The sequence below is a fragment of the Taeniopygia guttata genome, chromosome 4 (genome assembly GCF_048771995.1).
Source record: "Taeniopygia guttata chromosome 4, bTaeGut7.mat, whole genome shotgun sequence".
Classification (NCBI taxonomy): domain Eukaryota; kingdom Metazoa; phylum Chordata; class Aves; order Passeriformes; family Estrildidae; genus Taeniopygia; species Taeniopygia guttata.
The window spans coordinates 7,522,689-7,533,164 of record NC_133028.1 but is presented as its reverse complement, the minus strand read 5'-3'; the positions used below and the strand labels follow the sequence as shown (position 1 = coordinate 7,533,164).

Genomic DNA, 10,476 nt, shown 5'->3' with positions numbered 1-10,476 from the left:
ATGCCACACAGAAAATGTGTGAGTTTGTACAAAATGTAACACAGTATGGTCAGGCAACGGGAATGGAATTTTCAAAGTAAATCCCTTCATGCATAGCAGGGCTGGAGTGTATCTTTATTTTAAAAAATCAAAACCAAACACCGCCTGTTACTGTGTGCTCAGAAAGTTTCTCCAAAACCATTGCAGCACTTTGATAATTGCTTTAGTGTTTTAAGCTGATTAGAGAAGCCCACAAAACAAATTTTTGTTTGCTGCTTCTGCCATCTGTTTTACCAGATGTGGTACCTGGGGACATGGTTTAGCAATGGACTTAGCAGTGCCTCGCTAATCATGGTTGTACTTGATGATCTTGGAGGGCTCTTCCAGCCTTAATGAACCTGTTTTTGTAAGGCTTTTTCAACCTTTGTAATCCTGCGATTGTAAGGCCAGAAGAAAACCATCTCTCTGGAGTGTCCCACCAGTCTTCAGGCTGCAAATGTATTATTGTTAAAAGCTGTTTGTGTTCTGCTGGAGTTCTTCAGGTTGTTTCTAAATTACTGTTCTAAAATGTGAGTGTATTCCCAATAGCAGGACCAATGGGATCTCACTGTGCATGCATGTGCAAGTAAAAACCCCAGAAAGGTCCACGAACCAAGGCACAACCGCCTCGAGTCGTTACCCAGCCTTCTTCACTATTGATGCAGAATTTAAAGTCGCGTCACTCTGAAATTAATGTGGTAACTGTCTAGTGTAGGGTTTGAACTGGCCCTTCAACTACCCTGTGCGCTTCATCGACTGTGCAGCCTTGCCGGGGACCGTCATCCTTCATACTTAAATCGCGGGAATTTGTATTTTTCTTTTTGTTTGGGCAGGATTTTTCCCGTTGTTTCACGCGAGTCCCGCCGCCGCCGCGCGCCAAAACCGCGCGCCGCCGCGCTCGATTCTCCCGCCAACACGCCCCGGGGGCGGGGCCGGGCGGGGCGGGCTGAGCCATTACCCTGCCGGGGGGGTGGGGGCGTGCGTGAGCGTGTACGGGCGCGGGGCGGCCGCTGCGCTTTCCCGCTCGCCCCCCCTCCGCACCTGTCCCCGTGGAGGCGCCCCGCGGGGAGGCGGAGCGGGCGTGTGGCGCAGCGCCGGCGGGAGATGCGAAGGGGCTGAGCGGGAAGGCGGCAGCGCTCCCGCGGCTCTGCTTCACCGCCCGCCTCAGCCGCCCTCGCCTGCCGGCCCCTCACCGCCCGGCCCTGCTTCACCGCCCGCCTCAGCCGCCCTCGCCTGCCGGCCCCTCACCGCCCGGCCCTCCTTCACCGCCCGCCGGCCCCTCACCGCCCAGCCCTCCTTCACCGCCCCGCTCTGCCTGCAGGCCTCCGCACCGCGGATCCCCCCGCCATGTCCTTCCGCCAGAGGAGCCCTCACGGCAGCACGAGAAGCAGGTAGGGCCGCCGGGCTGAGCCGGGCGTGGCGGCGCCGGGCCTCGTTCCCCTCACGCTGCCCGGGCCTCGTTCCCCCCACGCTGCCCGGGCCTCGTTCCCCCCACGCTGCCCGGGCCTCGTTCCCCTCACGCTGCCCGGGCCTCGTTCCCCCCACGCTGCCCGGGCCTCGTTCCCCTCACGCTGCCCGGGCCTCGCTGCCCCGCGGCGGAGCTCTCTGAGGGGTGGGGGGGCGCAGAGCCCCTCAGGGGCCCGCAGCGAGTGGCGTCGCCCCTGTGCGGTGTGGGGAGCGCGGTGGGTAAACCAGCGCGGTCTCTGGAGGAGGATGGAGCCCTAAAGCCCAGCCGGGTCGCTGTGTTTGTCCCCAGCCCGCAGCACCCCCCGCGCTGGGCCCAGGCCAGGAAACGCGGCGCCGATGGGAGGCGGCGGAGGCAGAACGAGCCCGAATCCTCCGCCTTTGAGGAAAACAAGCCCGGGCCCGAGGACAGCCGGCTGGACAGGTGAGCGGTACTGACAATGGCAGCGGCTTCCTGCTTATTGTTCGCCGGGAGCTGCTGTGCTGACCCTTCTGCCAAGCCCTGCCTGTTTATCAATCGCTCATCGGCCATAAATAGCTGGTCTTAAAGGAGGGAAAAGGATCGAGCGCAGTGCTCTTATCTTGCAGTCAGTTCTTAAGAGTCAGCATTTTTCATTCTTACCTCTTGAAATATGTCCTTGATAATTTATATCCTATTTCGTGCTGGTTTATTGCCATTTATCGAGGACTAATATTTACAGGCCCATATGTTTCTAAATACAGGCTGTACAAACAGTTGTGGTAAAATTGAAGTAAATGATAAAAATTCCATTCTTAGAAATCAACTATTTTCTGTTTTTGAAGGGAGTACAGAGAAGTTGTGTTATATTTCAGCACAGGTCACCCCATAACGCTGCCTTCTGTGTTTGCCAGCACAGCTGGACTTAAGTATCTTATTTTATATCACATTGGCAGTCTGAGCTGTTCATGCCAAGTTCTCTTTATCTTTAATCACTTTGATCTGTGATGAGAGTTGTTCCCACAGCTCAGTTGATTGAATCAAGGCTTCTGAAAACGGGGTGGGTTGTGCCCACCCATTTTCCTTTGCTGACGATCAGCAGGGAAAGCCTTGGTCAGTGGCTCAAGTTACACTATCCAGAGTAGCTTAAACTAATTCCAGGAAGCCTGGCTGAACAGCAGCAAGAGGATGAAACTTTACTGATAGTTTCGACATAAATAAGCAACACTTCTGCGTGTCTCCCAGTATTGAATTGTGCAGACATACTTCCTGGTTTCAGTTTGGATTGAGCTCTGACTGAAATTGCTCTCTTCCTCTGCCAAAACTACTTTTTGTTTATGCCAATCCAACCATGTCAAGTTAAAATTCTCAAAAGTAACGAGGATCAGGATGGAGGCCGGGTCATCTTGATAATCACAGCACAGGTACAGAATCAAACAAGTGTTGAGGAAAAAGCTCAGGAGCTGGGACCAATTGGGATTCTGCTGTTTGTTCTCTACCACAGGAAAGCAGTAACTGACCATGGCCTGTATTCTCTATAAATCTAGAAATTGGTATAAGCAGAAGTTAAAAAACCTTGGAGCTTGAACAGATTTTTGCAGAGGGACCTGTACTGTTTGATAGGGATTTTTAATTTTGTCAAGTTGGTAACTGGATTTCATCTAAAAATAAATTTATGTCTGAATTTAACAAAACATTCAAAGTTGTGCAAACCAATTTGGGAGCAGGGAGGGAATTGAAGCTGTTTTGGTGCAGATGGATCTAATCCCCTGACTCCAAGGGACATGTTTGCACAGAATCCTGGAAAGTCTCCAGACAATTTCCAGATCTGCTCTGTAGGATACAGTTTGGAGTTTTACTTAGGGAAACTTGGGGGAAACACTGAATAATCTGAATGCAGGCAGCAGCAGGTGGTTGGGAAGGGATATGAGCTTATTCCCCTGAAAGAGTCTGAACCTGCTTGTGATGCTAAGGGGCTGCAGCAAAGTTGTTAAACCAGTTTGCAAAGGCACTGCAAATCTCAGTTTCCTAGCTAAAATAGGATGGTTTTGTGCCTTTGCTTTCTCTACTAGGCATATATTTTTACATGGAGCAACTCCTGGTGCTATCATGTAATTTTAATTAATTAGCTTTGCAACTTAATTCTGTGCTCCAGCTTTTATCTCTTATATAGCTAACGAGTCTGCAGTCATCAAATAAATAATTGCTAAGTCATTTAGTAGAGTGAAAACAAGTGAGTAAATGAATAAAGTCGGTATTTCATGTACCATTTTCTGAAGAATATGAGCTGGAAGTTACTGAAAGCATGGGCTGGGTTCTCAAACTACAGTGATAGGTTTCTATAGATACCTACATCAATTTTAAGAAAATCCAACAAACCACACAACCTCAAGGTGGAAGTCACAACTGATGCTTAATTTTACAGTGATAAAATTTTAATAGAGCACAAGGTAGTCACAGCCATTTTGAGTACTGTAAATGATTATGTTTAAGGTATCAAGCTGTAAGGAGGGGAGGTAAATACAATAACCCAAAATTTAACATAGAGCCTTAATTTTTTTTTTTTCCTTTCTAGTTTTACAACACCAGAAGGTCCTGGACCCCTTTCCAGGTGTTTAGACTGGGGAACTGCAGTGGAAGAAGATGAAATGAGGACCAATGTTCACAAAGAAATTGCAAGGTACCCCCTGGGTGTTTAAGAGGAAGTGGTGAAAAGAAGAGAAATGGAAGTTGTCTTGTAGAACCTGTTTCAAGTTGTATTTTTTAACTTCACCACTGTAGTAAAATCAGGTCAACCTTAGCCTCTTGTCTGCTGCTTTTAGATTAGCTTTGGGTTGAGTCCTGCAGGAATGTCATGGGATACTCTCTGGAGATTGAATGCGTATCCCTAAATATATTCCTTTTGGAAGAAGCTTTTCCTGAATCTCTTAGATTAAAATACTTAAAATACTCTCCACTAATGACTGTTTTTTCCTATCATTACTATAAGAAGTTCCTTTAGGGAAAATAGTCAGGAAAATAAACTCCTTGTATTTTTATTGGTTTTTAAGGGAAAACTGAAACATCCATTTCATAGGAAAAGGTCTTTGCAATGCCTGGGGTGCTGCTGCTTTTCTGAAAAGTTAATTTAACAATGAGCTGTGACAGTGCAGCCTTCATGTTCCTCTTTGTGTATATAATTTCTTAAAACTGATTTGAATTCTTACAGACACAGAAGAAAACTCCTGATTAATGAATTTTCAAGAGAAAGGAAGTCCTCTTCAGGAAGGTAGGTTAAATTTCTAGCTTAGCTGAGGAAAATCTTGAAAATAGAATTTTTGTTGTACAGTGTTTCTTAAAACACACAGTTTAAAATAGTTCATCTCAAGTCTGTTCCAACACCATGGTTTAGTAACACCCCAAGCATTTGTTTGAAAAGTTTTAGCATGTTTATTTATAGCCTTTTACAAGTGGGTTTGTTTGAGTGTCAGTGGTTTTCTAGTAGTCCCAAACATGCAATGTTTTTTTTCTTCAGTTCCGATTCAAAGGAATCCACGGTGACAGTAGAGCTTGAGACAGATGAGGTGGTTTTGATGAGAAGACAAAAACAGATAAACTATGGAAAAAACACGATTGCATATGATAGATACATTAAAGAAGTTCCTAGGTAAGCTGCTTGACTTTTTTTCTAGAAAACTAAATATCCACCTGCAAGTCATACTTGTTCTTTATAAGCACATTAATGTACTAAACTTGGTATCCAATACACATTCAAATAGAAGGCATCTACAAATTAAACTTTTAAGACATTTTTGAACTGCTAGATCACACTAACAGTCAACTGAGGTGTGGTTTAAAGTTTTATTTTAATGAGTCATTATATAAGAAATACCTCATGCTGCTGAAATGGAAATGAAAGTTCTTTTGGATGTGCTTGTCAGTGAGAGGAAATGAAACTGCTTTTTGCAGTCAGTTTTCTCATGAGTTAACTACAAGACAAAATGGGCTACAGTTGCTATGGAGTTTGGAATGAAGTTTTCAGATCTATGAATTATAATTCTTTTTTATTATTGTTATTTCATTTGACTTGGAGTAAGAAAAACTAAGAAGTTTGTATGGAGCTGGCAAACCTTTGCTTGAGTGCTGGAATTTCATGTTGGTCTTTCCTCATAAATAATACAATCAGTTAACGCTTAAAGCTGTGTTATGTATGTGTGAATAAAGCACTGATAATTTTTCATCTCTAATATCTGAACAGATGCCATCGCATACCAGGAGTTCATCCCAGAACTCCAAACAAATTTAAGAAGTACAGCCGTAGGTCATGGGACCAGCAGATCAAACTGTGGAAAGTTGCACTGCATTCTTGGGATCCTCCAGCTGAAGGAGGATGTGATCTGCAGGAAATGTATGTACTGAGTATTCAATATGCTGTTACAGAAATTATGATGTGAAGTCTCGTGTTTAAGAAATAAATACCACCCCCAGCATAGTTCTTTTTGAGGCAAGTCAGTGAGTGCTGAATGTTTTCCCTAATTATTTATCTACACTTAGTGCTGTTCAGTTTCTTCTCAGTCAAAATATCCAATAGCTTCTTGATCTTTGCCCAGGATCCTTGGAAGGGCATACATACATATCCCTCACTTTTTTAATGGTGAAAGCAGAGCCAGTTCTGCACTGCTCTGTAAAATAATCACCACATCATTGATATGAACCAATTCTTTCTGAGCAGTCTTCAAATTATCTGGTAGGAGCAGGGCTGGAGAGTTCTCACTAATGGCAGGTCTCCTGAATATTGAGCTTGGACCAATCCATTGTACAGGAACCTGCCTCACTCTTCTCACTTGCTAGTCAAGAACAGTGGTATAAAATGTTTCTTCTCTGGTGAGGGAGAATTGTGAGCTCATCCCAAGCTCAAAGCACGGCCACAAGTGTTTGCAGCCCAAGCTCTAGAAGAGGTAGAGTGATGCCCCAGTTATTTTCCTCTGTAGAAAGCAATGCAGCTGATCAGCAACATGTGACATAAAACTGGCAGTAGAGAATGAAGGGGACAAAGATGGAACTTAATTTCTTAGCAGGCAGTTTTGAGTTTTAAAGTAGTGGTTTTTCTTAATGGAATGCTGATTTTTAAAACTACTGCAGAGCAATAGGATCTAAAATAAAAGCTTCCTTTTAGCTTCCCTTTACTTGCTATCAGGCTGAGGGTAGTTGGTCCTTCAGCCAGGACCCTGCTGTGATCTTTGTAGGTCTCTTTGCTCTCCTCTGGCCATGTTTTTCAGAACTGCACAACAAAGTGCATCTTAACACTAAAAAAATCAGTTTGTTTTATGCTATATTCTTCTAAATGATTTTACAGTTGTCCTGTTGACCTTGGTGAGATGGAGACAGAATCTGTTGGAAGCAATTCTACTGAATCTCAAACGAGCTGTCAAGATAATGATGTAAGCATATCTGTCATTTGCATAACTATTTGTTAATAATTAGTTCATTGCTTAGAATTATATTCAGAGTAGCCTGAACACCTCACAGATCCCATCACCTACTTTGCTTAGGGACTGTTTATAAAGCTGAGTAATCCTGAAATTCAGGTATTTTACAACTCTAGCCATTATCTATCTGTAGTCTTGAGTTTAGAGAATTAGAACTTAAATGGTCTTCTCAAATTAAAAATATCCCATTTTTCATAGCCTACAAAAGAAAATGTATCTGTTAATGTACAGTTGAAATACTACTTTAGATTGCAGTATCTAATATTAAAATAGGGTGGAATTTCCTTGTCACACAGAAGTAGGTTCCTTTTATGTCCAGAAGGCCCTTGGTACAGCTGAGCATTAAAGATCTAGGAATGCTTTTCTTACTGGATTTATTTTTCAAATATTAAATCTGTAAAATGTTTTCATGTTTGCATATATAGGTCCTTGGAGCACTTGCAAGGTATCTTCAAATGTGGTTGGATGGGCAGAAGCCTACATCTCTTTAATATTAAGAGTAGCATTGAGTTTTTATGTCCTTTAAAGCATTTGTATGCCTTTATTATAGGGTGGTCTAAATGAGTTACAGAAGTTAATTGAATTACCTGTACTAATAACCTCTGCTTAACTAGTAATTAATTGCCTTTCCTTTCCAGGATACCTGTTCTGGCACTCCCACCAAAGTTAGACATGTTGACTATCAAGCAGAAGGAGAATTTGACTTGGAAGTGTGTTTGAGTGAGCCACTGAAAGAATTTGATACTGTGAGTTAAATAGTCGTGTGCAACCTGTTTTAGAGAAAGTTTCTGTTAAATTTAAAAGGTTAGCTTGATCCATAACCTATTAATAGTAAGAAATTGAGCAAAATTGAAGACTGTTCTGCTGTGATTGGTCTAGATATTCTCCAGACCAGACTTATGTAAAGTTGCATTTAAGTTGTGTGACTTCTTGTTAACTTTTAATTTATGTATATCAGATTTTTTTATAAAACCTTTTCAGTAGTAAAACTAGCCAATGGCAGTGCTATCCTCTAGTAATGATAAATAGCACAGCAAGATCTTACCAATTTTCCCCCACTGTGAGCATGATTTCAGTTGTTCCCCTGCAGATCAAGAGCCAAGTAGGGGGATTCTTTTTTTAATGTTACCTTGCTTTTACACATGGCTCTTGTAACTCACCTGACCTGAAGTAATGCACGTGGTACTGAACCATGTGGCTGATTGGTACTAGTAAGCCCCTCTACTGCAGTTACTGCAAGTTTAACTACCTTACCTTAAAAAAAAAAAAAAAACACTTTTTTTGCAAAAATGTTTCAGAAACAATTGGAAGTTAAATACCCTCAAGAAATTGGAGGTCAACATAGTAAAGTCTATGCAATAATGTTGGGGGTTTTTTAGAAGTAGTAGCCTTAATTTGAAATTTGTAAATAGTCATCAGTCACTTACTAATGCAGTCAAGAAAACAGTGTCTAGGGAAAGTGCTTGATTCTTTCAGTTTTCTGGTTTTAAATGTAAAACTGTTGTAAATGTTACCAACTGTACAGATTTTCTGCTGAGAGCAGTTCGTGTTTCTGTTGCTTTTGCGTGGGATGTTGCTGGAAAATAAACAGAACTGCCTTTACTTTTACATGTGACTCTTCATTTCCTACTAGCAGGGCTCTGTGGATAATGAAATACAGGGAAATGCTGACAGCCAGGTGTCTGGTATTGGTACTAAGCCAGGATGTATCTGTGTTAGCACCATCCTCTGACTTCGAGGAGACCTTAAAATCTATTTACATGGCCACCAGAGTGAATTTGAGACAATTTCATGTAGTAGATGTCCATTAGCTGGTTGCCAAGTTCTGTTTTATAGGAAAAACTGCTAGGAGAGCTGGATGAACACTTCAGTCTTCTTTACTAACAGGACATCTTTTACAATCACCTCATCTGGTTTTATCTCTTAAAATGGCATTTCTGGGTATTGATGTTACACCCCTTAAACTCATCAACTCAAGGGAGCATCTCAGCTAGTAATATTGCTTACAGCTGATTTGTTGGGCACTTTTGAAATCAGGTAACTTGATCTGATGGGGAAGCTTCCAAGGGGAAGCAGTGGCATTGGGATAAGGTTGGTGCTAAGCTCTGATGTTAAAGAGACAGCCTTCCTAACACATATTTTTTCCAGAGAAGGCAACAAGATGGTATTTCTGGACTACCTTCTACCTGGACTCTGCACCCTCTGTCCTTCCCAGATTATTTTCTCATGTCACATTTTTTGGCCACACTGTTCCTGGTTGTTCTTAAGTATTTTTGGTGTGTCAGTGTGTATCTATCTGAGTATCAGAACTGCCACTAGAACTGGTTTCTTTAAAAGACATTTTTCTATCCTACTGTAGCTACCCAAACAGGTTGGATCAGTGGGATATTCAGGGTGGGATATTCAGGAGATTGTTTAGAGGCTTCTGAGAGGGGTAAGGTTACTTACACCTGGTTTTGAAATAAGGAAGCACATGGGTTGGGACAATCTCTCCAGCACAAATGCAGGCTGGGGGATGAACAGATGGAGAGCACTCCTGAGGGGAAGCACTTGAGGATGTTGGTGGGTGGATGAGAAACTTGAAGTGACTCAGCCATGTGCACTCACAGCTCAGAAAGGCAGCTGTGTCCTGGGCTGCACCAAGAGCAGCGTGGCCACCAAGGCAAGGACAGGGACTCTGCCCCTGTGTGAGACCCCACCTTGAGTGCTGCATCCAGCTCTGGGGTGGACTGTGGGGAAAACATGGTGAAGAACACTAATCCCTGGGCAGGGTTCAGGCAAGATGAACTCCTGTTATAATGGAACACACAACAAATAATTATTTGGCAAATGTCTTCAGATGCTTTTAAATTTCTGCAGAGTAACTTCTCAGTGGTTAGTCCATAATGTGGTAAATATTTGAGATTAATCCAACCAACCTGCTGCTACTCAGACAAGGTTCTCAGCACAGGCCTTGGGATATATCTGTGTTAGCACCATCGTCTGACTTTGAGGAGACCTTAACCCTCCTGCATTGCCTGTGCCCTGCCCCCTGAACTGTGCCCTCCTATACACGACCCTGCCCTGCTGAGATGGTGTTGCCTCTCACTGTGCTCACTCTGTTCCATCTCTGCTCTATTCCGTCACATTTCAGTGTGCTCTGTCACTTCTGCTTCAGACTAAGATTCTATGTCACTGTTTTGGGGGTTTTTTTTGGCTAGTTTATCCCTTGTAATCCTGGTGTGCTCCAGCTTGCTTACAGGTATCTTAATTCTGTTATTAAAAGCAATCATTCTCTGATCTCATTAAAAGCAATCTGAGGTGCTGTTCAGCTTTCACTTCTGTGCAGCATACTCACCCAGGAACCAGGTGGGTGTGATCCAGACTAGAAATGTAGCTGGTCTGTGTTTAGTAGCTGTTTGTGAAACAGGCTCAGATTTGTTACTTTTTCCTGAAGGAACTGGCTATCCACAGCAATGTTGTCACTACAACAATTCCCCTTTGTCTCAGTTACTTAGATCACTTAGTTTTTATGGTTGGCATTTAAAGAGAGCACTCAGTTTGGATGTTTTTCCAGAGGTCCTGAAC

General features: G+C 43.2%; 1 protein-coding gene across 1 annotated transcript; it reads left to right on the top strand.

The window, feature by feature from the left end:
* Positions 1 to 1,118: 1,118 nt before the first annotated feature.
* On the top strand, positions 1,119 to 8,517 carry LOC100227664 (histone RNA hairpin-binding protein). Its single transcript, XM_030270547.4, has 8 exons — positions 1,119 to 1,409; positions 1,775 to 1,906; positions 4,017 to 4,121; positions 4,650 to 4,709; positions 4,956 to 5,087; positions 5,679 to 5,828; positions 6,777 to 6,861; positions 7,548 to 8,517. Exons 1-8 carry the CDS (start codon positions 1,366 to 1,368, stop codon positions 7,662 to 7,664), a joined length of 825 nt encoding a protein of 274 aa, XP_030126407.4. The 5' UTR covers positions 1,119 to 1,365; the 3' UTR covers positions 7,665 to 8,517.
* Positions 8,518 to 10,476: the final 1,959 nt, after the last annotated feature.

Excerpts from the sequence above, each read along its gene's own strand:
- LOC100227664 (XM_030270547.4), top strand. The coding sequence starts at position 1,366 with ATGTCCTTCCGCCAGAGGAGCCCTCACGGCAGCACGAGAAGCAG. Across the intron at positions 1,410-1,774 it reads CACGGCAGCACGAGAAGCAG|CCCGCAGCACCCCCCGCGCT; the intron begins GTAGGGCCGCCG and ends GTTTGTCCCCAG. Across the intron at positions 4,710-4,955 it reads AGGAAGTCCTCTTCAGGAAG|TTCCGATTCAAAGGAATCCA; the intron begins GTAGGTTAAATT and ends TTTTTTCTTCAG.